We start from the raw sequence: 27,224 nt of genomic DNA, 5'->3' as shown, positions 1-27,224 counted from the left end.
GGGGCGGCAGGTAGCCTAGTGGTTAGAGTGTAGGGGGTGGCAGGTAGCCTAGTGGTTAGAGTGTAGGGGCGGCAGGTAGCCTAGTGGTTAGAGTGTAGGGCGGCAGGTAGCCTAGTGGTTAGAGTGTAGGGTGGCAGGGTAGCCTAGTGGTTAGAGTGTAGGGGCGGCAGGTAGCCTAGTGGTTAGAGTGTAGGGTGGCAGGTAGCCTAGTGGTTAGAGTGTAGGGCGGCAGGTAGCCTAGTGGTTAGAGTGTAGGGGCGGCAGGTAGCCTAGTGGTTAGAGTGTAGGGTGGCAGGTAGCCTAGTGGTTAGAGTGTAGGGTGCAGGTAGCCTAGTGGTTAGAGTGTAGGGCGGCAGGTAGCCTGGTGGTTAGAGTGTAGGGGCGGCAGGTAGCCTAGTGGTTAGAGTGTAGGGGCGGCAGGTAGCCTAGTGGTTAGAGTGTAGAGGCGGCAGGTAGCCTAGTGGTTAGAGTGTAGGGGTGGCAGGTAGCCTAGTGGTTAGAGTGTAGGGGCGGCAGGTAGCCTAGTGGTTAGAGTGTAGGGTGGCAGGTAGCCTAGTGGTTAGAGTGTAGGGGCTGCAGGTAGCCTAGTGGTTAGAGTGTAGGGGCGGCAGGTAGCCTAGTGGTTAGAGTGTAGGGGTGGCAGGTAGCCTAGTGGTTAGAGTGTAGGGGCGGCAGGTAGCCTAGTGGTTAGAGTGTAGGGCGGCAGGTAGCCTAGTGGTTAGAGTGTAGGGGGCAGGTAGCCTAGTGGTTAGAGTGTAGGGGTGGCAGGTAGCCTAGTGGTTAGAGTGTAGGGGCGGCAGGTAGCCTAGTGGTTAGAGTGTAGGGGTGGCAGGTAGCCTAGTGGTTAGAGTGTAGGGCGGCAGGTAGCCTAGTGGTTAGAGTGTAGGGGTGGCAGGTAGCCTAGTGGTTAGAGTGTAGGGCGGCAGGTAGCCTAGTGGTTAGAGTGTAGGGGCGGCAGGTAGCCTAGTGGTTAGAGTGTAGGGTGGCAGGTAGCCTAGTGGTTAGAGTGTAGGGCGGCAGGTAGCCTAGTGGTTAGAGTGTAGGGGTGGCAGGTAGCCTAGTGGTTAGAGTGTAGGGGTGGCAGGTAGCCTAGTGGTTAGAGTGTAGGGGCGGCAGGTAGCCTAGTGGTTAGAGTGTAGGGGCGGCAGGTAGCCTAGTGGTTAGAGTGTAGGGGCGGCAGGTAGCCTAGTGGTTAGAGTGTAGGGGCGGCAGGTAGCCTAGTGGTTAGAGTGTAGGGGTGGCAGGTAGCCTAGTGGTTAGAGTGTAGGGTGGCAGGGTAGCCTAGTGGTTAGAGTGTAGGGTGGCAGGTAGCCTAGTGGTTAGAGTGTAGGGTGGCAGGTAGCCTAGTGGTTAGAGTGTAGGGGCGGCAGGTAGCCTAGTGGTTAGAGTGTAGGGTGGCAGGTAGCCTAGTGGTTAGAGTGTAGGGCGGCAGGTAGCCTAGTGGTTAGAGTGTAGGGCGGCAGGTAGCCTAGTGGTTAGAGTGTAGGGGCGGCAGGTAGCCTGGTGGTTAGAGTGTAGGGTGGCAGGTAGCCTAGTGGTTAGAGTGTAGGGGCGGCAGGTAGCCTAGTGGTTAGAGTGTAGGGGTGGCAGGTAGCCTAGTGGTTAGAGTGTAGGGGCGGCAGGTAGCCTAGTGGTTAGAGTGTAGAGGTGGCAGGTAGCCTAGTGGTTAGAGTGTAGGGCGGCAGGTAGCCTAGTGGTTAGAGTGTAGGGGCGGCAGGTAGCCTAGTGGTTAGAGTGTAGGGTGGCAGGTAGCCTAGTGGTTAGAGTGTAGGGCGGCAGGTAGCCTAGTGGTTAGAGTGTAGGGTGGCAGGTAGCCTAGTGGTTAGAGTGTAGGGTGGCAGGTAGCCTAGTGGTTAGAGTGTAGGGGCGGCAGGTAGCCTAGTGGTTAGAGTGTAGAGGTGGCAGGTAGCCTAGTGGTTAGAGTGTAGGGCGGCAGGTAGCCTAGTGGTTAGAGTGTAGGGGTGGCAGGGTAGCCTAGTGGTTAGAGTGTAGGGTGGCAGGTAGCCTAGTGGTTAGAGTGTAGGGGGGCAGGTAGCCTAGTGGTTAGAGTGTAGGGGCGGCAGGTAGCCTGGTGGTTAGAGTGTAGGGTGGCAGGTAGCCTAGTGGTTAGAGTGTAGGGCGGCAGGTAGCCTAGTGGTTAGAGTGTAGGGTGGCAGGTAGCCTAGTGGTTAGAGTGTAGGGTGGCAGGTAGCCTAGTGGTTAGAGTGTAGGGCGGCAGGTAGCCTAGTGGTTAGAGTGTAGGGGCTGCAGGTAGCCTAGTGGTTAGAGTGTAGGGGCGGCAGGTAGCCTAGTGGTTAGAGTGTAGGGCGGCAGGTAGCCTAGTGGTTAGAGTGTAGGGGGCAGGTAGCCTAGTGGTTAGAGTGTAGGGACGGCAGGTAGCCTAGTGGTTAGAGTGTAGGGTGGCAGGTAGCCTAGTGGTTAGAGTGTAGGGGTAGCCTAGTGGTTAGAGTGTAGGGGTGGCAGGTAGCCTAGTGGTTAGAGTGTAGGGGTGGCAGGTAGCCTAGTGGTTAGAGTGTAGGGCGGCAGGTAGCCTAGTGGTTAGAGTGTAGGGGCGGCAGGGTAGCCTAGTGGTTAGAGTGTAGGGGCGGCAGGTAGCCTGGTGGTTAGAGTGTAGGGGCGGCAGCGTAGCCTAGTGGTTAGAGTGTAGGGGTGGCAGGTAGCCTAGTGGTTAGAGTGTAGGGCGGCAGCGTAGCCTAGTGGTTAGAGTGTAGGGGTGGCAGGTAGCCTAGTGGTTAGAGTGTAGAGGTGGCAGGTAGCCTAGTGGTTAGAGTGTAGGGAGGCAGGTAGCCTAGTGGTTAGAGTGTAGGGCGGCAGCGTAGCCTAGTGGTTAGAGTGTAGGGGCGGCAGGTAGCCTAGTGGTTAGAGTGTAGGGGCGGCAGGTAGCCTAGTGGTTAGAGTGTAGGGGCGGCAGGTAGCCTAGTGGTTAGAGTGTAGGGGCGGCAGGTAGCCTAGTGGTTAGAGTGTAGGGGTGGCAGGTAGCCTAGTGGTTAGAGTGTAGGGCGGCAGGTAGCCTAGTGGTTAGAGTGTAGGGCGGCAGCGTAGCCTAGTGGTTAGAGTGTAGGGCGGCAGCGTAGCCTAGTGGTTAGAGTGTAGGGGTGGCAGGTAGCCTAGTGGTTAGAGTGTAGGGGCGGCAGCGTAGCCTAGTGGTTAGAGTGTAGGGGTGGCAGGTAGCCTAGTGGTTAGAGTGTAGGGGCGGCAGGTAGCCTAGTGGTTAGAGTGTAGGGCGGCAGCGTAGCCTAGTGGTTAGAGTGTAGGGCGGCAGCGTAGCCTAGTGGTTAGAGTGTAGGGGCGGCAGGTAGCCTAGTGGTGGTGTAGCAGCGTAGCCTGGTGGTTAGAGTGTAGGGCGACAGCGTAGCCTAGTGGTTAGAGTGTAGGGGCGGCAGGTAGCCTAGTGGTTAGAGTGTAGGGCGGCAGCGTAGCCTAGTGGTTAGAGTGTAGGGGCGGCAGGTAGCCTAGTGGTTAGAGTGTAGGGCGGCAGGGTAGCCTAGTGGTTAGAGTGTAGGGGCGGCAGCGTAGCCTAGTGGTTAGAGTGTAGGGGCGGCAGGTAGCCTAGTGGTTAGAGTGTAGGGGCGGCAGCGTAGCCTAGTGGTTAGAGTGTAGGGGCGGCAGCGTAGCCTAGTGGTTAGAGTGTAGGGCGGCAGCGTAGCCTAGTGGTTAGAGTGTAGGGGGCGGCAGGTAGCCTGTGGTTAGAGTGTAGGGCGGCAGGGTAGCCTAGTGGTTAGAGTGTAGGGGCGGCAGGTAGCCTAGTGGTTAGAGTGTAGGGGCGGCAGCGTAGCCTAGTGGTTAGAGTGTAGGGGCGGCAGGTAGCCTAGTGGTTAGAGTGTAGGGGCGGCAGCGTAGCCTAGTGGTTAGAGTGTAGGGGCGGCAGGTAGCCTGTGGTTAGAGTGTAGGGTGGCAGGTAGCCTAGTGGTTAGAGTGTAGGGTGGCAGCGTAGCCTAGTGGTTAGAGTGTAGGGGGCGGCAGCGTAGCCTAGTGGTTAGAGTGTAGGGGTGGCAGGTAGCCTAGTGGTTAGAGTGTAGGGCGGCAGCGTAGCCTAGTGGTTAGAGTGTAGGGCGGCAGGTAGCCTAGTGGTTAGAGTGTAGGGGCGGCAGCGTAGCCTAGTGGTTAGAGTGTAGGGGCGGCAGGTAGCCTAGTGGTTAGAGTGTAGGGGGCGGCAGGTAGCCTAGTGGTTGGGAGTGTAGGGGCGGCAGCGTAGCCTAGTTGTTAGAGTGTAGGGGCGGCAGGTAGCCTAGTGGTTAGAGTGTAGGGCGGCAGCGTAGCCTAGTGGTTAGAGTGTAGGGGCGGCAGCGTAGCCTAGTGGTTAGAGTGTATGGGGCGGCAGCGTAGCCTAGTGGTTAGAGTGTAGGGGCGACAGCGTAGCCTAGTGGTTAGCAGCGTAGCCTAGTGGTTAGAGTGTAGGGGCGACAACGTAGCCTAGTGGTTAGAATGTAGGGGCGGCAGCGTAGCCTAGTGGTTAGAGTGTAGGGGCGGCAGCGTAGCCTAGTGGTTAGAGTGTAGGGGCGGCAGCGTAGCCTAGTGGTTAGAGTGTAGGGGCGGCAGCGTAGCCTAGTGGTTAGAGTGTAGGGCGGCAGCGTAGCCTAGTGGTTAGAGTGTAGGGGCGGCAGCGTAGCCTAGTGGTTAGAGTGTAGGGGCGGCAGCGTAGCCTAGTGGTTAGAGTGTAGGGGCGGCAGCGTAGCCTAGTGGTTAGAGTGTAGGGGCGGCAGGTAGCCTAGTGGTTAGAGTGTAGGGGCGGCAGCGTAGCCTAGTGGTTAGAGTGTAGGGGCGGCAGCGTAGCCTAGTGGTTAGAGTGTAGGGGCGGCAGCGTAGCCTAGTGGTTAGAGTGTAGGGGCGGCAGCGTAGCCTAGTAGTTAGAGTGTAGGGGCGGCAGGTAGCCTAGTGGTTAGAGTGTAGGGCGGCAGCGTAGCCTAGTGGTTAGAGTGTAGGGGCGGCAGGTAGCCTAGTGGTTGAGTGTAGGGCGGCAGCGTAGCCTAGTGGTTAGAGTGTAGGGCGGCAGCGTAGCCTAGTGGTTAGAGTGTAGGGGCGGCAGCGTAGCCTAGTGGTTAGAGTGTAGGGGCGGCAGGTAGCCTAGTGGTTAGAGTGTAGGGGCGGCAGCGTAGCCTAGTGGTTAAAGTGTAGGGACGGCAGGTAGCCTAGTGGTTAGAGTGTAGGGGCGGCAGCGTAGCCTAGTGGTTAGAGTGTAGGGACGGCAGGTAGCCTAGTAGTTAGAGTGTAGGGGCGACAGCGTAGCCTAGTGGTTAGAGTGTAGGGACGGCAGGTAGCCTAGTAGTTAGAGTGTAGGGGCGGCAGGTAGCCTAGTGGTTAGAGTGTAGGGGCGGCAGGTAGCCTAGTGGTTAGAGTGTAGGGGCGGCAGCGTAGCCTAGTGGTTAGAGTGTAGGGGCGGCAGCGTAGCCTAGTGGTTAGAGTGTAGGGGCGGCAGCGTAGCCTAGTAGTTAGAGTGTAGGGGCGGCAGCGTAGCCTAGTGGTCAGAGTGTAGGGGCGGCAGCGTAGCCTAGTGGTTAGAGTGTAGGGGCGGCAGCGTAGCCTAGTGGTTAGAGTGTAGGGGCTGCAGCGTAGCCTAGTGGTTAGAGTGTAGGGGCGGCAGCGTAGCCTAGTGGTTAGAGTGTAGGGGCGGCACTGTAGCCTAGTGGTTAGAGTGTAGGGGCGGCAGGTAGCCTAGTGGTTAGAGTGTAGGGGCGGCAGCGTAGCCTAGTGGTTAGAGTGTAGGGGCGGCAGCGTAGCCTAGTGGTTAGAGTGTAGGGGTGGCAGGTAGCCTAGTGGTTAGAGTGTAGGGGCGGCAGCGTAGCCTAGTGGTTAGATTGTAGGGGCGGCAGGTGCTCTGACCTCTGGAACTGCCGATCTGCGGCCAACAAGGCAGAGTTCATCTCCGCCTATGTCTCCCTCCAGTCCCTCGACTTCTTGGCACTGACGGAAACATGGATCACCACAGACAACACTGCTACTCCTACTGCTCTCTCTTCGTCTGCCCACGTGTTCTCGCACACCCCGAGAGCTTCTGGTCAGCGGGGTGGTGGCACCGGGATCCTCATCTCTCCCAAGTGGTCATTCTCTCTTTCTCCCCTTACCCATCTGTCTATCGCCTCCTTTGAATTCCATGCTGTCACAGTTACCAGCCCTTTCAAGCTTAACATCCTTATCATTTATCGCCCTCCAGGTTCCCTCGGAGAGTTCATCAATGAGCTTGATGCCTTGATAAGCTCCTTTCCTGAGGACGGCTCACCTCTCACAGTTCTGGGCGACTTTAACCTCCCCACGCCTACCTTTGACTCATTCCTCTCTGCCTCCTTCTTTCCACTCCTCTCCTCTTTTGACCTCACCCTCTCACCTTCCCCCTACTCACAAGGCAGGAAATACGCTCGACCTCATCTTTACTAGATGCTGTTCTTCCACTAACCTCGTTGCAACTCCCCTCCAAGTCTCCGACCACTACCTTGTATCCTTTTCCCTCTCGCTCTCACTCAACACTTCCCACACTGCCCCTACTCGGATGGTATCGCGCCGTCCCAACCTTCGCTCTCTCTCCCCCGCTACTCTCTCCTCTTCCATCCTATCATCTCTTCCCTCTGCTCAAACCTTCTCCAACCTATCTCCTGATTCTGCCTCCTCAACCCTCCTCTCCTCCCTTTCTGCATCCTTTGACTCTCTATGTCCCCTATCCTCCAGGCCGGCTCGGTCCTCCCCTCCCGCTCCGTGGCTCGACGACTCATTGCGAGCTCACAGAACAGGGCTCCGGGCAGCCGAGCGGAAATGGAGGAAAACTCGCCTCCCTGCGGACCTGACATCCTTTCACTCCCTCCTCTCTACATTTTCCTCTTCTCTCTCTGCTGCTAAAGCCACTTTCTACCACTCTAAATTCCAAGCATCTGCCTCTAACCCTAGGAAGCTCTTTGCAACCTTCTCCTCCCTCCTGAATCCTCCTCCCCCCTCCTCCCTCTCTGCAGATGACTTCGTCAACCATTTTGAAAAGAAGGTCGACGACATCCGATCCTCGTTTGCTAAGTCAAACGACACCGCTGGTTCTGCTCACACTGCCCTACCCTGTGCTCTGACCTCTTTCTCCCCTCTCTCCAGATGAAATCTCGCGTCTTGTGACGGCCGGCCGCCCTACAACCTGCCCGCTTGACCTATCCCCTCCTCTCTTCTCCAGACCATTTCCGGAGACCTCCTCCCTTACCTCACCTCGCTCATCAACTCATCCCTGACCGCTGGCTACGTCCTTCCGTCTTCAAGAGAGCGAGAGTTGCACCCTTCTGAAAAAACCTACACTCGATCCCTCCGATGTCAACAACTACAGACCAGTATCCCTTCTTTCTTTTCTCTCCAAAACTCTTGAACGTGCCGTCCTTGGCCAGCTCTCCCGCTATCTCTCCCAGAATGACCTTCTTGATCCAAATCAGTCAGGTTTCAAGACTAGTCATTCAACTGAGACTGCTCTTCTCTGTATCACGGAGGCGCTCCGCACTGCTAAAGCTAACTCTCTCTCCTCTGCTCTCATCCTTCTAGACCTATCGGCTGCCTTCGATACTGTGAACCATCAGATCCTCCTCTCCACCCTCTCCGAGTTGGGCATCTCCCGGCGCCCCACGCTTGGATTGCGTCCTACCTGACAGGTCGCTCCTACCAGGTGGCGTGGCGAGAATCCGTCTCCACACCACGTGCTCTCACCACTGGTGTCCCCCAGGGCTCTGTTCTAGGCCCTCTCCTATTCTCGCTATACACCAAGTCACTTGGCTCTGTCATAACCTCACATGGTCTCTCCTATCATTGCTATGCAGACGACACACAATTAATCTTCTCCTTTCCCCCTTCTGATGACCAGGTGGCGAATCGCATCTCTGCATGTCTGGCAGACATATCCGTGTGGATGACGGATCACCACCTCAAGCTGAACCTCGGCAAGACGGAGCTGCTCTTCCTCCCGGGGAAGGACTGCCCGTTCCATGATCTCGCCATCACGGTTGACAACTCCATTGTGTCCTCCTCCCAGAGCGCTAAGAACCTTGGCGTGATCCTGGACAACACCCTGTCGTTCTCAACTAACATCAAGGCGGTGGCCCGTTCCTGTAGGTTCATGCTCTACAACATCCGCAGTGACCCTGCCTCACACAGGAAGCGGCGCAGGTCCTAATCCAGGCACTTGTCATCTCCCGTCTGGATTACTGCAACTAGCTGTTGGCTGGGCTCCCTGCCTGTGCCATTAAACCCTACAACTCATCCAGAACGCCGCAGCCCGTCTGGTGTTCAACCTTCCCAAGTTCTCTCACGTCACCCCGCTCCTCCGCTCCCTCCACTGGCTTCAGTTGAAGCTCGCATCCGCTACAAGACCATGGTGCTTGCCTACGGAGCTGTGAGGGGAACGGCACCTCAGTACCTCCAGGCTCTGATCAGGCCCTACACCCAAACAAGGGCACTGCGTTCATCCACCTCTGGCCTGCTCGCCTCCCTACCACTGAGGAAGTACAGTTCCCGCTCAGCCCAGTCAAAACTGTTCGCTGCTCTGGCCCCCCAATGGTGGAACAAACTCCCTCACGACGCCAGGACAGCGGAGTCAATCACCACCTTCCGGAGACACCTGAAACCCCACCTCTTTAAGGAATACCTAGGATAGGATAAAGTAATCCCTCTCACCCCCCCTCCCCTGAAAAGATTTAGATGCACTACTGTTCCACTGGAGGTCATAAGGTGAATGCACCAATTTGTAAGTCGCTCTGGATAAGAGCGTCTGCTAAATGACTTAAATGTAATGTAATGTAAATGTAGCCTAGTGGTTAGAGTGTAGGGGCGGCAGCGTAGCCTAGTGGTTAGAGTGTAGGGGCGGCAGCGTAGCCTAGTGGTTAGAGTGTAGGGGCGGCAGCGTAGCCTAGTGGTTAGAGTGTAGGGGCGGCAGCGTAGCCTAGTGGTTAGAGTGTAGGGGCGGCAGCGTAGCCTAGTAGTTAGAGTGTAGGGGCGGCAGGTAGCCTAGTGGTTAGAGTGTAGGGGCGGCAGCGTAGCCTAGTGGTTAGAGTGTAGGGGCGGCAGGTAGCCTAGTGGTTAGAGTGTAGGGGCGGCAGCGTAGCCTAGTGGTTAGAGTGTAGGGGCGGCAGCGTAGCCTAGTGGTTAGAGTGTAGGGCGGCAGCGTAGCCTGGTGGTTAGAGTGTAGGGGCGGCAGCGTAGCCTGGTGGTTAGAGTGTAGGGGTGGCAGGTAGCCTAGTGGTTAGAGTGTAGGGCGGCAGCATGGCCTAGTGGTTAGAGTGTAGGGGCGGCAGGTAGCCTGGTGGTTAGAGTGTAGGGCGGCAGCGTAGCCTAGTGGTTAGAGTGTAGGGGCGGCAGCGTAGCCTAGTGGTTAGAGTGTAGGGCGGCAGCGTAGCCTGGTGGTTAGAGTGTAGGGGCGGCAGGCGTAGCCTAGTGGTTAGAGTGTAGGGGCGGCAGGTAGCCTGGTGGTTAGAGTGTAGGGCGGCAGCGTAGCCTAGTGGTTAGAGTGTAGGGCGGCAGCGTAGCCTAGTGGTTAGAGTGTAGGGGCGGCAGCGTAGCCTAGTGGTTAGAGTGTAGGGGCGGCAGCGTAGCCTAGTAGTTAGAGTGTAGGGGCGGCAGGTAGCCTAGTGGTTAGAGTGTAGGGGCGGCAGCGTAGCCTAGTGGTTAGAGTGTAGGGGCGGCAGCGTAGCCTAGTGGTTAGAGTGTAGGGGCGGCAGCGTAGCCTAGTGGTTAGAGTGTAGGGGCGGCAGCGTAGCCTAGTGGTTAGAGTGTAGGGGCGGCAGGTAGCCTAGTGGTTAGAGTGTAGGGGCGGCAGCGTAGCCTAGTGGTTAAAGTGTAGGGACGGCAGGTAGCCTAGTGGTTAGAGTGTAGGGGCGGCAGCGTAGCCTAGTGGTTAGAGTGTAGGGACGGCAGGTAGCCTAGTAGTTAGAGTGTAGGGGCGACAGCGTAGCCTAGTGGTTAGAGTGTAGGGACGGCAGGTAGCCTAGTAGTTAGAGTGTAGGGGCGGCAGGTAGCCTAGTGGTTAGAGTGTAGGGGCGGCAGCGTAGCCTAGTGGTTAGAGTGTAGGGGCGGCAGGTAGCCTAGTGGTTAGAGTGTAGGGGCGGCAGCGTAGCCTAGTGGTTAGAGTGTAGGGGCGGCAGCGTAGCCTAGTGGTTAGAGTGTAGGGGAGGCAGCGTAGCCTAGTGGTTAGAGTGTAGGGGCGGCAGGTAGCCTAGTGGTTAGAGTGTAGGGGCGGCAGCGTAGCCTAGTGGTTAAAGTGTAGGGACGGCAGGTAGCCTAGTGGTTAGAGTGTAGGGGCGGCAGCGTAGCCTAGTGGTTAGAGTGTAGGGACGGCAGGTAGCCTAGTAGTTAGAGTGTAGGGGCGACAGCGTAGCCTAGTGGTTAGAGTGTAGGGACGGCAGGTAGCCTAGTAGTTAGAGTGTAGGGGCGGCAGGTAGCCTAGTGGTTAGAGTGTAGAGGCGGCAGCGTAGCCTAGTGGTTAGAGTGTAGGGACGGCAGGTAGCCTAGTGGTTAGAGTGTAGGGGCGGCAGGTAGCCTAGTGGTTAGAGTGTAGAGGCGGCAGCGTAGCCTAGTGGTTAGAGTGTAGGGACGGCAGGTAGCCTAGTGGTTAGAGCGTTGGACTAGTAACCGAAAGGTTGCAAGATTAAATCCCCGAGCTGACAAGGTACAAATATGTTGTTCTGCCCCTGAACAGGCAGTTAACCCACTGTTCCTAGGCCGTCATTGAAAATAAGAATTTGTTCTTAACTGACTTGTCTAGTTAAATAAAGGTAAAATAAAATAAAACAACAATCTAAATAAGATCTCAACCACACTCTTATCATCTCTCCTCTCTTTCTCTCTCCCTTCAGGGATGATGCGTTCTCAGATAATCTCAGTCAGAAGGCGGACAGCGAGGCGAGCAGCGGACCACTGCTGGATGACAAGGCCTCATCCAAAAACGATGTCCCATCACCGTGTGAACACTCCCCCGACTGCAACTTTGGAGGAGTCATGGGGAGGTGGGTAACGACATAGGAAGGAATACCCATTGAAATGTTGTTTTATTTTTGATCTGTGTCCATGGCCAACCTAATACTCCTCTTTGTGACTGTGATGTTGTCTCTCTCCTCAGGGTGAGGCTACGTTCTGACGGGGCCTCCATCCCTCAGCGCCGCAGCGGAGAGACCCACAGCCCTCCCCGGGGCACAGACACACCCCCGCGGGCCGCAGCCTGTCCCAGTAGCCCCCACAAGATGGCAGTGAGCAGGAGTCGCATGGAGAGCCCGGAGAAGAGGCGCCTGGGGACATTTGGCAGTGCGGGCAGCATCAACTATGCTGACAGGAAGGTCTACCCCGAGGGCCACCCCCTGAGACACGTACCAGGGGCCACACGCCACAGCAGCCTGGGGGACCACAAGTCACTGGAGGCTGATGCCCTGGCAGAGGTATGGCCCTCACTGTCCTATCAGACCCAGGTTCTAAAGTATTACCTCTGCCCAATGTATAACTGCATAACCTCTTTTCCCCATGCAGTGTAACCTTATCAGTCATAGAACCTCACACAATATGGAATAGAATCACCTATCCATTAAAAAATAAAAAAAAATACGTTTTTATTTTTTCCACAATCTCAATTCTGTCTCAACGCTGCAACTCCCCAACAGCCTCAGGAAGCAGAATTAATTTCATGTCTATGCTGAAATGAGTACTAATGATCATTGATAATGGCAGCACAGGCCCTGCGTCGGCTAACTGGAAAAGGAATAGAGGCAGATTTTGAAATGGAAAAGTTCTGATCAGCTAATGAGAGTGGTCCTATCAGAGCCCTATTTCAACCTTGATTGTGATTGTGCTAATGAGTTTGTGTGTGTGCGTGCGCATGCGTGCGACTGTGAGAGAGAGTATTTGTGTGTGCGATTGTGAGAGAGGGTGTGTGTGTGTGTGTGTGTGTGTGTGGGTGGGTGGGTTGGTTGGTTGGTTTTTCTATCCTTGTGGAGAACTAAAACCCCCAAAAGCCCCCACAAGGATAGTAAAACAAGTAAAATGCTCCCTCGTGGGGAACTTTCTCATGTCCCCATGGGGACAAAGGCTATTTTAAGCTAAGGGGTTAGGGTTAGAATTGGGGTAGGAGTTAAGGTTAGGGGTTAGGGTTAGAATTGGGGTAAGAGTTAAGGTTAGGGGTTAGGGAAAATAGGATTTCGAATGGAAATACATTTGAGGTCTCCACGAGAATAGAAGAACAAAACGTGTGATTGTGTGAGAGAGTGTGTGTGTGTGATTGTGTGAGAGAGTGTGTGTGTGTGATTGTGTGAGAGAGTGTGTGTGTGTGATTGTGTGAGAGAGTGTGTGCGATTGTGACTGTTGTAATGAGTGTCAGCCATTAAAAGGGGATGTTAATCTCTTCATTTGGTACCGTTGTGTTGGGCTGTACTGTGTGAGGAGAGGGAGCAGAGAGAGGAGGTGTCTGGGAGAGCAGAGGCAGATGTGATGTCCTGCTGTACTGTCTGTCTATGTGTCTGGGTGAAGCAGCCCTGTCTCAGTGTAAACGTTAGAGACAGTCTGGCGCTGAAAGATTGACACACCTATGTCACGGGGGAATGGAGCTGAATAAAAAGCACAGAAAGTTCTGCATTAGACTCTCAGCATCAGTGGCTACTACCATTGCTAAACTTAACTTAGCCTAGCTTGGCTTAGCAATTATATCAAATTAATTATCTCCTTTCACATTTTCTGTGTACTTTGTGTATGTCAGGACATAGAGAAGACCATGACCACGGCCCTACATGAGCTGCGTGAGCTGGAGCGCCAAAACATGGGCAAGCAAGCACCAGACGTGGTGCTGGATACCCTGGACACCACCATGAAGAAGCCTGTGAACTCGGAGCCCGGCAGCCCCCTCCACACCATCATGATCCGCGACCCGGACGCCGCCATGCGCCGCAGCAGCAGCTCCACCTCTGAAATGATGTCCACCTTTAAACCTGCCTTGTCGGCACGTCTGGCCGGAGCCCAACTGCGCCCCCCGCCCATGAGGCCCGTCCGCCCGCCCCCCACCGGGCACCGCTCCTCCAGCTCCAGTTCCTCCGGGGTAGGAAGCCCTGCTGTCACCCCCACTGAGAAGATCTTCCCCAACAGCACTGCCGCGGCTAGCTCCGCAGCTAACGCAGCCGGGGACAAGTCAGGCACCATGTAACTCTGAGGGAGACTCAGGGTTTTCATGTTGCAACAGCTTGAAGGAGAGGAAAGCCCAAAGAAATGCGATGATGTGTTGTCAATATGTTCTCAGAGAACATGTGTGGATTTTCCCTCTCCTTGTTTTGAGTTTCACTTTATTTCTTGAATTCAGAAAGCTCCTGGAGTGAGCCTGAGTTGCCATAGTGATGGCAGGTGGAGAGGCTGTAGGGGTTTGATAGCATATTAACTCAACACTCTGAAGCTTGATGTGAAAACGGACTTGAAAATAATGAATAAAATCACCTCAAAGTAAAAGTAATTTTTTCGTTTTTACCTCAAAATTATGTCTGTGGCCAGGCCCCACTTTTTAGAGATTCATTGACTGCAAGACGTGAAGAAGTACTTGTATAATTTTGGCATTGGTTTTCATCCTGCACTGGTCCAGATGATGTCTGATCCCTCCTTACTGGTGTGTATGAGACTCTTCTCTCTGGACTGGACACTCAGTCTACCAGACTGCTTCTAAGAGACTGAAACCAAGATGGCCATCTGCCTTTTGGCTGTAAATAGAGACTTACTTGAAGTTATTATGCCTTTTGTTTGTACTGTAGTATAAGGGATGTTCAGAAAAGTAACAACATGTCAACATTGTATACGTATATGAGATGCAGAAAACTGAACCAATATACCAACTAATTGTAAGAAACTCAAAATGTAGTTTAACTTGTATATAGTTATTGATTAGTATGTATTCTTTGTGTGTGTTAATCTTGTACAGGCCAAGACGGAACAGGCAAGTAGATGTGAATGGCATTGTCAAAAAACAAACACAAATAGTCAACCAGCAAACAAAAAAAAAAGATCAAAAGTTTTCTGCTTCCTTTGTTATTTTCTTGCCTTTCTCACACACATCACAGCGCTGACAGCTGTGTTTAGTGTATGTGGACATGTGGATGTCATCATACCACACATTGTATTTATGAGTTAGAACTACATTTGCGCTTCTCTACTCAAATGGATCCTGATTCTGTCTTCTGCCCACGGCAGTTCTGCATGCACTGTAAATAAGGCCAAGTCAGTCTCCAGTTGAGTTGAGTCTGCTTTTATTCCATTTGTATTGTTGAAATGCTTTATCATTCCTCATATACATACTTCCAAGATATTATTCAGATTTAAGACAGTAAAATGAGTGTATTATACCATAGTTTGCCATGGTAAGGTTTGAGCCCCCTTTTATGAGTTTGTAATACTGTGAGAATACTGTTGACCATGGCCCTTTACCTTTTATGAGTTTGTAATACTGTGAGAATACTGTTGACCATGGCCCTTTACCCCCCAGCCCCTCACTGTTCCAACAGCTCAACACAAGAGCCTGTCTTCTGCTGACACAGTAACCTATGTGAAGTCAGTCCACAACTAGACACTAATTTGTGTTCCTTAGACGCACCCGATGTCATACTATACACACTTTGCCATCTTTAAAGCAACCTCTTGCCTGTTCAAGTCTGATTTATGTAATACTTTCTACGCACAAAATATGTTACAAAGTACTGTTACAAAATTCCTTTTGATCTGAAATGTGATACCTTACCTAGACAACTCCAGTGTTGCCTGAGAAGTTAACCGTACATGTTGTGATATAATAACAGCAGAACAGTGGTCTTACCTCTCCTCCCCTTGGTTCTAACATCCTCACTGTCATGTTCCAGTGTCTCATCCCACTTCTTGTTTTCAGTCCTTTGTAGCGAGGAAATATAAGTGCGTACTGAAAGAGGTTGACACTGTAGGCCTATACTGTAGCTGCCATGTTAAATTGTAGCTGGCCCAAGCCCGCTCCTGCCTCTGCTCAGTCCTATAGTTGTGTGTTTGGACTGCCTTATATAGCGCATGCCCTGCCCTGTCCTGCCCTGCCCTGCCCTGCCCTGTCCTGTCCTGTCCTGCCCTGCTCAGTCCTATAGTTGTGTGTTTGGACTGCCTTATATAGCGCATGCCCTGCCCTGCCCTGTCCTGCCCTGCCCTGCTCAGTCCTATAGTTGTGTGTTTGGACTGCCTTATATAGCGCATGCCCTGCCCTGCCCTGCCCTGCCCTGCCCTGCCCTGCCCTGCCCTGCCCTGCCCTGCCCTGCCCTGCCCTGCCCTGCCCTGCCCTGCTCTGCCCTGCCCTGCCCTGCCCTGCCCTGTCCTGCCCTGCCCTGCCCTGCTCAGTCCTATAGTTGTGTGTTTGGACTGCCTTATATAGCGCATGCCCTGCCCTGTCCTGTCCTGCCCTGCTCAGTCCTATAGTTGTGTGTTTGGACTGCCTTATATAGCGCATGCCCTGCCCTGCCCTGTCCTGCCCTGCCCTGCTCAGTCCTATAGTTGTGTGTTTGGACTGCCTTATATAGCGCATGCCCTGCCCTGCCCTGTCCTGTCCTGCTCAGTCCTATAGTTGTGTGTTTGGACTGCCTTATATAGCGCATGCCCTGCCCTGCCCTGTCCTGCCCTGCCCTGCTCAGTCCTATAGTTGTGTGTTTGGACTGCCTTATATAGCGCATGCCCTGCCCTGCCCTGTCCTGTCCTGCCCTGTTCAGTCCTATAGTTGTGTGTTTGGACTGCCTTATATAGCGCATGCCCTGCCCTGTCCTGCCCTGCCCTGCCCTGCCCTGTCCTGTCCTGCCCTGCTCAGTCCTATAGTTGTGTGTTTGGACTGCCTTATATAGCGCATGCCCTGCCCTGCCCTGCCCTGCCCTGTCCTGCCCTGTCCTGCCCTGCCCTGCCCTGCCCTGTCCTGCCCTGTCCTGTCCTGCCCTGCCCTGTCCTGCCCTGCCCTGCCCTGCCCTGCCCTGCTCAGTCCTATAGTTGTGTGTTTGGACTGCCTTATATAGCGCATGCCCTGCCCTGCCCTGTCCTGCCCTGCCCTGCCCTGCCCTGCCCTGCCCTGCTCAGTCCTATAGTTGTGTGTTTGGACTGCCTTATATAGCGCATGCCCTGCCCTGTCCTGCCCTGTCCTGCCCTGCCCTGCCCTGCCCTGTCCTGCCCTGCCCTGTCCTGCCCTGTCCTGCCCTGTCCTGCCCTGTCCTGTCCTGCCCTGTCCTGTCCTGCCCTGTCCTGTCCTGCCCTGCCCTGTCCTGCCCTGCCCTGCCCTGCCCTGCCCTGTCCTGTCCTGCCCTGCCCTGCCCTGCCCTGTCCTGCCCTGCCCTGCCCTGTCCTGCCCTGTCCTGCCCTGTCCTGCCCTGCCCTGTCCTGCCCTGTCCTGTCCTGCCCTGTCCTGCATGTTTTATGCTGTACCATTTGACACAAACAATGTGACAATTGAACAATGACTGTTTGCGGTGCCTTTCCTCTGTAAAACGCACAGTTGACTTGATGTTTCGGCCTTTTGCTTTCAAGGGTTGGGCTATACCCTAGTAGTTAACCATTTTGGAATATGTGAATACTTGTTGTCACTAACATGTAGCAGTAACATGTGGGCAATGGAAGTGAATTGGCAGCCAAGGTGGGACAAAAAGTCAAGGACAGATATATCAACCTGAATCTCATGCTGTGATTCCAATATCAATCATATGTACATTATTCAGCCACTGTTATGTGTGCAAATCTTGATTTCATACACATAGTTTCCTATGAGATACATATATACTTTCACTGGAAAAAGTTGTCATGATCTCATCTCAGTGATTTGTTTGCCATGTGCGTTTTGTTTACCACAAACATTGCAGTCAATTCTGTCCACCTCCATCTGTTGACCCCTGCTGGGTAGATTCTAGCCTACATGCAGGGCACACAGAGACATACAACATAAGTTATACACTTACACCCTCTGCTGGTCATATATGGTATTGCTTTAACTAGAAGTACTGTGGTTCTGGTCAGGTATGAGTAAACAGATGGCACTCTCCATCAATAGGAACTGTCACTGATGACAACCAAATCATGTTTTTTTTTCATCCCGTTGAACTACAAGAATTACATAACATTTTTGTATTAACCACAGTTCTCATCGGTATAACTGAAGAGTCCATTTAAGTTCATTTTTCTCAAACATACATAAGCTGTATTTTCAAAGATAAAGTAAAACACATACTAAATGTTGATTTGCAAATGTAAAATGTATATATTTGTTTATTAGTATTTTGTTTATTTATGTCTAAAATGAGTAAGTGCCTTTTGTGCACATCATCAGTTTTTATTGAACTTGTATAATGACCTTTTTTAACGATATAGTAATTCAGTCATGTTTGATATTCACTTTTATCATATTTTCCCCTTTCCACACATCATTTCATCTGAGGAATATCAAAAAAACAAGTGATGTAAATATGTACTGTACACATTGCTATAGAGGAATTACTATGACCCCTTCAGATGTCATACTACCAGAACGACTGAAATGTAGTATTTACTTGTATGATTGATTGTCTAATATGCTCTAGTTGATTCCTGGAGGGGTAAGAGATTTATGAAGAAGACTTGGACTGCTGTACATTTACTCATTGATGGCATCGTTCAGTGAAATCATCTCTGATTGATCATTTCATCCTTTCTTTCTGTTTTCTGTCTGTGCTGTGGTTGAACCTTTACTTCTTCTACTCATATACTCATCCTCCTCCTGCAAAGTGAACACACCATTGCAGTGTTACTCCTCTACTTGCATGGTTTATAAGGCACATGGTGAACTCTCTTCTTCTTTGAGCTGTATATGATGTTCTGTTCAAGGAAGTGTTTTGATTTCTGGAATGTATGCTAAACCTGGGTAATGGATGTTGTATGTTGGCTAATAACAATGCTTATGAAGTAACATTCAGAGACCAAACTGGCTGAGTGCCTGTGGTGGGGAGTGTGAGTTGTCGTCATATTGTTTTCTCTCTCTCTCTCTCTCTCTCTCTCTCTCTCTCTCTCTCTCGTCTCTCTCATCTCTCTCGTCTCTCTCTCTCTCTCTCTCTCTCTCTCTCTCGTCTCTCTCATCTGTCTCATCTGTCTCATCTGTCTCTCTCTCTCTCTCTCTCTCTCTCTCATCTCTCTCGTCTCTCTCTCTCATGTCTCTCTCTCTCATGTCTCCCTGTTCATGAGTGCTGACTGGTTAAATCCCTTGTAATGTAATGTACACCATGCCACTGTTTGGATGTTGAGAACCGTTATGTCCAAATAAAAAAACTAATGTTGCTCTCTGATATTGGGCTTTTCCGACCTTTTATCCAGCAGATAAAACAAATTAATTAACTATACTATACTAGCAAATACACATGCCTTGCCTTAGCCTAGTTCACTAATTGCCTTGGTACCAGCAGTCGTTCATGAATCTATATGAATTGACAGGCTAATAGACATGCAATACCTAACCAATTCTGCCATTTTGGAATACTGAAGTATATAATGCTCAGCTATCTTAGACACCATGTTATCTTACAGGGTCTGTATAAATACTCCAGCTATCTAGCTCAACTATCTCTATACAGGGTGATCAAGCGCCAAACTTCTTGTGACTGAGACTGCTGCTCCATCTAAGGCTACATGGAGCACACGAATTCTGCTGTATTACTTATAGGCACACGATGTCCATTGAGAGAGAGGAGATCTTAGTGGTAGAGTGTGCAGATATTTGAGAACAATCTCTATTGCATGTAGGGTATGCTATGCAAATAGTACAAAGTATGTGACCTTTGAGGTTGATTATTATGTGGGGGAAAATATGAAAGAAATAAGTTATGTCAGATATATTACTGGTGTATTATTGTGCCACCTAAGATATCTGTATCATTTCCTGTTGACTTTCTCTGGAAATAACCTGAGATTCTATTAGTGGCAAGCTCCGGTTTATCAGCAAACAACCAGCCATGTACACGCACAAATAGGAGACACACAGAATTCAATTTGTTCCAACCCAGAGCCTTTTAATCATCAGACACAATACAAACTTACACAATGATGCACACAGAGCACTGAGGAAGTGACACTATTTTTGTCCACCAATTGGAAGTGTTGTTGACTTAAACTTTTTATGTTTCTTTTTACAATTAAGTTCATTACAACCTGCAATTCATCAACCCCCAAAAAGTTATATTGTCACATACACTGGATAGGTGCAGTGAAATGTGTTGTTTTACAGGGTCAGCCTATAGTATTACGGTGCCCCTGGAGCAAATGATCGTTAAGTGCCTTGCTCAAGGGCACATTGACAGATGATTCACCTTGTTGGCTCGGGTATTCGTGGTCCAACGCTCTAACTGCTAGGCTACCTGCCACCATATCACCAAGTTCTGAATTGTTTTTTAAGTGACTTTGGGTATTTGGTATTTATTAGTTTTTGCAGCTGTATATATATATTTTTTTTACAGTTATGCATTCTGATCACGTCAGTAGGTTGGATGGACATTGTTAGTCCTAATTGTTATGTTTATCATGTTCTGCCAGACTGCATTCTTGATTAATCTCACTACGTAGCGCTGACTGTTTTTTTTTCACAAATTATGTTTTATAATTATACAAATTACCGGTACAAACTATTATTATATTTAGAAGTCTCAGAGAGAGAAAGACCTTGGATCTAAGGCTTTGGACTGTGAATGCTCTGTAAAAACAACAGTGCTTGTTGAGATGAGGGAGTTGAAACCCAGGGGAAGTGGGTGATAAGACACAAAGTGCAGGAGTGGATTACTGCAGTAGAAGTGTTCAAAGCCTGGAGTAATGTAACCATCTCTCTCCAGAATTATTGGTGTTCACGGCTCAGTGTGACAAGTGGGGCACCAGGATGTTACCGAGGCCCTGCTTACTTTGAAGTCAGAGAAAAAGGTAATCAAAATTCAACCTTGCAACTTAAATTCCCTTTCTGCCAGGTAAATTGACATCCATTCACAAAACAACCCAATTAAGTCAGCTCAAAAGTGATATATTGTGTGCTAATTATCTTCTTAATTTGGCAATTAGGGTTGAGAGAGAGACCGACAAAGAGATCAAGGAGGAAATAGCTTGTTATCAGACAAAGCCCCATGGATGCAGCAGTCACACCTGCTTATCAGATGAGACAACTTCAGTGTGACCCTCTACTGTGCATGGAAAGAGAATGGCTCCACGGTAGCAGATGTTCAAAATCCCAGATCGGTAAAAAGGGGACAAATAAACTCAGGTCACAAATCATACGGAGTTGTTCCCTTATACCTGTAACGACAGGTGAATGATGAGTGAGGAGTCAAATGCAGAGAGCGAGGTGAACGGGAAAAACGCTTTAATGTCATTTAAAACGTAACAGGTCCAAACATGGGTGAATGCCCTAAAACACTGGTGCTAAACAAACCCAAAACCTAGTTACAAACACTGGACAGTGAAAACCCAAAACAAACACGATACATCACCAAACGTAACAACCAACAAGCCTGCACAAACACGAGTGGGCAAAACGAACTTAAATAACACCCATCCCAAAACCCCAACAAGGAACAGGTGAAAACAATTAGACAAAAACAAAGGAAAAGGAAAAAGGGATGGTGGCAGCTAATAGACCGGCGACGACGACCGCCGAGCGCCACCCGAGCAGGAAGGGGAGCGTGACAATACCCTCTCTCACTGCAGGTGGTAGAGACAAGAGAAAGAGGATTCAGGAGAGATTAGAGAGAGAGAGATAATATCTCCAATACTGTAGGAAAACAAACATCAACCCCACCTACATGAATATAATGTGTATAGGAAAGGCAGGGAGTACAGGTAAATAAATCAAAATAATTAGGAAGATACGAGGGCATACAGTACATTGACATCGTTTACAGAGGGCAGTGTCGATAGATCCTGCAAAGCCCATTCTCCTGTCACAGTGTATTTATATGCAAACTGTTTGTGGTCCCACACAAGCATACAAATAAAGGCAAATTCTCAGACGTTCGCCTTTAGGTTTACCTCTGTTTTCCAGAGCCTTGTGTTTGAAGCCCTAAAATCAACTCTAGAAAGAGACTGAACTTCAGAGCTATTTCTTTGCATTCTTTAAACAAGTTTGCTTTGTATTAACTTCTACTTTCCTCAAAGTTTGTTTAAAGACAAAGTTTATGTAATTTGAATGAAGGTGATAAGGTTTTGGAATATCTGTGGGATTCTGCTGATAAAGAACCGTCATGGATTAGTTTGAGATACAATGTGCTTTTTTCAGCATTTCCCCTCACCCCTGTTTGAATTAAACGTGCTCAAACTTGAAAAGTTTTGAATCGTTAATGCTTTTGACAAGACTGACCAAATCTGGAAAAGCTAGAAAAACAGGTTGTGTAAGTGAGAACTCTCCAAATGCTTAATTTGGCAAATATTCCATAACAATTAGTGAGCAAACGAAAGCACGATATTCAATTATGTATAATTTTCTTTGTGTATGTCAGAACAGGACAACATTATTGTAATTTCCCCCCTCCAACCTGAACCATCCTCTGTCTTCAGCGTTACCACGTTGGAGAGATGAACTGACAAGTGATTACTCTGTTAGCTAAATCCTCTTGAGGACTGAAGTGATGTGCAATACATAATTCATCTGCAACTTGATTCTATTCTAATCTGGATATATAGGTGAACTTGACATCTGGATGTCCTATTTTCTTATATTCTTAATAAATGTCTGTGTAAATGTTTAACAATTGAATCGGCCGGCCCGTCAGTACTTTTGATATGTTCCTGCCGTGTCAATAGTATTCATTTCACTAGTGTATCCTTCATGACAGCCGTATTTGAGGAGTCATGGGGATGTAGGGTGATTCGGTTCTACTTATATTCTGTCAATTTTATCTCTATCTGTTTGGTGAAGTATTTGATGATTACACATATTGGATAGCCAACAACTAAAAAATATATATATAAATACTTCCTCAGACAACTAAACTCATCAAAAAAATAAACGTCCTCTCACTGTCAGCTGCATTTATTTTCAGCAAACTTAACATGTGTAAATATTTGTATGAACATAACAAGATTCAACAACTGAGACATAAACTGAACAAGTTCCACAGACATGTGACTAACAGAAATGGAATAATGTGACCCTGAACAACGGTGGGGTAAAAATCAAAAGTAACAGTCAGTATCTGGTGTGGCCACCAGCTGCATTAAGTACTGCAGTGCATCTCCTCCTCATGGACTGCACCATAATTGACAGTTCTTGCTGTGAGATGTTACCCCACTTTTCCACCAAGGCACCTGCAAGTTCCCGGACATTTCTGGGAGGAATGGCCCTAGCCCTCAACCTCCGATCCAACAGGTCCCAGACGTGCTCAATGGGATTGAGATCCTGACTCTTCGCTGGCCATGGCAGAACACTGACATTCCTGTCTTGAAGGAAATTACGCACAGAACGAGCAGTATGGCTGGTGACATTGTCATGCTGGAGGGTCATGTCAGGATGAGCCTGCAGGAAGAGTACCACATGAGGGAGGAGTCTTCCCTGTAACGTACAGCGTTGAGATTGCCTGCAATGACAACAAGCTCGGTCCGATGATGCTGTGACACACCTCCCCAGACCATGACCCTCCACCTCCAAATCGATCCCGCTCAAGAGTACAGGCCTCGGTGTAACGCTCATTCCTTCAATGATAAACGCGAATCCGACCATCACCCCTGGTGAGACAAAACCAAGCACTTTTTGCCAGTCCTGTGTGGTCCAGCGACGGTGGTTTTATGCCCATATGTGACGTTGTTGCCGGTGAAGTCTGGTGAGGACCTGCCTTTACAACAGGTCTACAAGCCCTCGGTCCAGCCTCTCTCAGTCTATTGCGGACAGTCTGAGCACTGATGGAGGGATTGTGTGTTCCTGGTCTAACTTGGGCAGTTGTTGTTGCCATCCTGTACCTGTCCCGCAGGTGTGCTGTTCGGATGTACTGATCCTGTGCAGGTGTTGGACACGTAGCGCTGTCTTAGGCGTCTCACAGTACGGACATAGCAATTTATTGCCCTGACCACATCTGCAGTCTTCATGCCTCCTTGCAGCATGCCTAAGGCACGTTCACGCAGATGAGCAGGTACCCTGGGCATCTTTGTTTTGGTGTTTTTCAGAGTCAGTAGAAAGGCCTCTTTAGTGTCATAAGTTGTCATAACTGTGACCTTAATTGCCTACCGTCTGTAAACTGTTAGTGTCTTAACGACCGTTCCACAGGTGCATGTTCATTAATTGTTTATGGTTCATTGAACAAGCATGGAAAACAGTGTATAAACCCTTTAAAATGAAGATCTGTGAAGTTATTTGGATTTTTACGAATTATCCTGGAAAGACAGGGTCCCGAAAAAGGGACATTTATTTTTTTTGCTGAGTTTACAATCAGTACAATCTAAACACATTGTTGTATGAGGGGATTTGTTCAAATTTGGCATGTTTCCTCCCCAAAACTCATTCCCAGTGGCCACCTTGCTCAGCATCAAGAATTCAATTCAATTTTACTTTTAATTTTAATTTTAATGTGTCTGATGTTTTTCACAGGAAGTTCCAACTGGCAAGTGCTCATCATCTCCTGCTAGGGCTCTGTCATCCTCGGTGGTGAGTATGGGACAAGATGAAGGTGGTGTGTTGCTCTTTTTCCGTTTCAACATCTTTAAGTGGATCAGAGCTCAGCAGAGGCCCCTTCAGAGGCCCCTCTACATATTCTTTATGGATGTCTACAGTCAATATTACAGTTTTTCCCAATTGTTGACACACATTTGCTGAAACTCATCTCAGGTACTCAAAACCCTAAACATAAAACACAAAACAGCTAGCCAATTTCCACAAACTGTAGGCAGACATCTTGCGAAATGAAACACCATGTACTCCCTGCTTATAATAAAACTCTGCCTACAAATGAGACACACACACACATCAAATGAATCTAACTTAGTGACAACAGATCACAGGAATGTGACATTCAAAACACTACTATCAGAACTTATTTCAGCGTGAAGACTAAGATTTATCTATTGTACTGTATACTGCTGTGTGTACTCAAACAACAAAGGAACACAAAAGCAAAAATGTTAGTTTTATATTTCATCATGACTTAATACATGTCAAACAGCATACTGTAAGCACACATACAGTATAAACGTAAACATACAGTTACAGTTTTTCCCAATTGTTACACACTAAAACTGAGGCACAATGACTCATTTAGCAGAACCATACACCACATTTGCAATACTACTGGCACATGTTTTGCTTTACACTCAGATTGCAATTCTACAACAAACATTTGGCAAAACACAACACAAAATTCACTACCTTCGGCACAACCTTCACAACTACAACCTATTGTGCAAAAGAAAAACAACACTCTTCAACAAGCTACGCTCAAACTTAGTAGGTGGAGGTGGAGGAAGACCAAGAACAAGGAGAAACCAATAATCCACTGCGAAAACAAAATGTCATGTCTGTTGTTTTGGTCCAGCCACAGATTTTCATCAACATCGATATTCTCCTTGGCCAGACAGTGGGGGAAATATCTACTGGCATGACGCATGCAGCCCTGACAGGACTCTGCTAGAATGCCACCACAGGCTTTCTTGATTGCCGGGAGAAGTGCCATATATTCATGGGGTTTGCAATCATACACCCTCCACTGCCGTGCTGAAAACAGCTTCTCAATGGGCTTGAAAAATGGGGAATATGATGGGAGATAGAGAATTGTAAACCTGGGATGGTCATCGAACCAGTTGCGGACCTGAACAACCCGATGGAAACTCACGCTGTCCCAAATTAGAACGGACATTTGCTTCTCAGGATTACCTGTCCCTCTCTGCTTTGGCTGAAGAAGATTGTCATGTAAGGTGTTTCAGGAAATTAAGGGGATGGGCAGTGTTGTATGGTCCAAGGGTGGCATAATGGTGGAGGACCCCAAGTATTTAATACACTCCCGATTTTGCAGTTTTTCCTACTTACAAAGCATGTAGAGGTCTGTAATTTGTATCATAGGTACACTTCAACTGTGAGAGACGGAATCTAAAACAAAAATCCAGAAAATCACATTGTGTGATTTTTAAGTAATTCATTTGCATTTTATTGCATGACATAAGTATTTGATACATCAGAAAAGCAGAACTTAATATTTGGTACAAAAACCTTTGTTTGCAATTACAGAGATCATACGTTTCCTGTAGTTCTTGACCAGGTTTGCACACACTGCAGCAGCGATTTTGGCCCACTCCTCCATACAGACCTTCTCCAGATCCTTCAGGTTTCGGGGCTGTCGCTGGGCAATACGGACTTTCAGCTCCCTCCAAAGATTTTCTATTGGGTTCAGGTCTGGAGACTGGCTAGGCCACTCCAGGACCTTGAGATGCTTCTTACGGAGCCACTCCTTAGTTGCCCTAGCTGTGTGTTTCGGGTCGTTGTCATGCTGGGAGACCCAGCCACGACCCATCTTCAATACTCTTACTGAGGGAAGGAGGTTGTTGGCCAAGATTTTGCGATACTTGGCCCCATCTATCCTCCCCTCAATACTGTGCACTCGTCCTGTCCCCTTGGCAGAAAAGCATCCTCAAAGAATGATGTTTCCTCCTCCATCCTTCACGGTTGGGATGATGTACTTGGGGTTGTACTCATCTTCTTCTTCCTCCAAACACGGCGAGTTTAGACCAAAAAGTTATATTTTAGTCTCATTAGACCACATGACCTGCTCCCATTCCTCCTCTGGATCATCGAGATGGTCATTGGCAAACTTTAGACAGCAGGGGGACCTTGCGTGCGCTGCAGGATTTTAATCCATGACGGCGTAGTGTGTTACTAATGGTTTTCTTTGAGACTGTGGTCCCAGCTCTCTTCAGATCATTGACCAGGTCTTGCGTGTAGTTCTGGGCTGATCCCTCACCTTCCTCATGATCATTGATGCCCCACGAGATGAGATCTTGCATGGAGCCCCAGACCGAGGGTGATTGACCGTCATCTTGAACTTCTTCCATTTTCTAATAATTGCGCCAACAGTTGTTGCCTTCTCACCAAGCTGCTTGCCTATTGTCCTGTAGCCATCCCAGCCTTGTGCAGGTCTACAATTCTATCCCTGATGTCCTTACACAGCTCTCTGGTCTTGGCCATTGTGGAGAGGTTGGAGTCTGTTTGATTGAGTGTGTGGACAGGTGTCTTTTATACAGGTAACGAGTTCAAAGAGGTGCAGTTAATACAGGTAATGAGTGGAGAACAGGAGGGCTTCTTAAAGAAAAACTAACAGGTCTGTGAGAGTTGGAATTCTTACTGGTTGGTATGTGATCAAATACTTATGTCATGCAATAAAATGCAAATTAATTACTTAAAATTCATACAATGTGATTTTCTGGATTTTTGTTGTAGATTCCGTCTCTCACAGTTGAAGTGTACCTATGATACAAATTACAGACCTCTACATGCTTTGTAAGTAGGAAAACCTGCAAAATTGGCAGTGTATCAAATACTTGTTCTCCCCACTGTAGCTGCGCATATGGTGACATTTCCCTGCGCTGGCCAGGTACCTCAATGATGACACATTGACCAATGATGTTCCTTCCTGTCCTCCTCGTATTTACTATATTTAATCCAGCCTCATCTATGAATATAAATTCCTGGGGGATAGGATTTGCATTCTCTGAAATGACTGTAAATACTGTAATTGCTGTATAGTAAAGTTCACTAGTGACATCAATGAGTATCTAATGTTTCAAGAGTGTAATACCAGAACATGACTTACTTGCACATATTCGTACCGTTTATCCTTCACTCTGGGAATTCCTTACAAATGGGACTCTAGATTTCCTTCATCAAGAGACGGTGTTTCGGATGCGGTCTATGGTTGATAAGCTCACTCTGATGCTATGGAGGATGGCAGGGTTTTCAATTATCTGTTGTTGGATTTCCCGCAGTCTTACGGCATTATTTTCAACTACCATTTGCATAATGGCGGCCTCCTGTTAGTCTGTAAAAAGACGTGTTCTACCACCACGTGGTGGTCGTCTTTCAGTTCTACAAACACAAAATAGCAAACAGTACAGTACACACTACAATAATACACTATACAAGATAAACATGTTCCCAATTACATACATACAATAATACATAAAAAAATGATTTGTTCCCCCTTAGACTATGTATTGGAATCTACAGTCTTTACTGTGCTTTATGTTGTACTAAATCAAATCAAATTTTATTGATCACATACACATGGTTAGCAGATGTTAATGCGAGTGTA

General features: G+C 49.2%; 1 protein-coding gene across 1 annotated transcript in view; it reads left to right on the top strand.

The window, feature by feature from the left end:
• The window catches only part of LOC115131492 (SLIT-ROBO Rho GTPase-activating protein 3), a 173,493-nt gene extending 155,239 nt beyond the window's left edge, over window positions 1–18,254 (top strand). Inside the window, exons 20-22 of the mRNA XM_065001757.1 lie at window positions 10,800–10,949; window positions 11,063–11,375; window positions 12,683–18,254. Of these exons, the coding sequence (XP_064857829.1) occupies window positions 10,800–10,949; window positions 11,063–11,375; window positions 12,683–13,123 (904 nt within the window). The 3' untranslated portion in view covers window positions 13,124–18,254. The remainder of the gene's footprint in view (window positions 1–10,799; window positions 10,950–11,062; window positions 11,376–12,682) is intronic.
• The last annotated feature ends 8,970 nt before the right edge of the window (window positions 18,255–27,224 follow it).

This window comes from Oncorhynchus nerka, linkage group LG2 (genome assembly GCF_034236695.1).
Source record: "Oncorhynchus nerka isolate Pitt River linkage group LG2, Oner_Uvic_2.0, whole genome shotgun sequence".
In the NCBI taxonomy this organism is placed as follows: domain Eukaryota; kingdom Metazoa; phylum Chordata; class Actinopteri; order Salmoniformes; family Salmonidae; genus Oncorhynchus; species Oncorhynchus nerka.
This window is presented reverse-complemented; position numbering and strand designations above follow the sequence as displayed.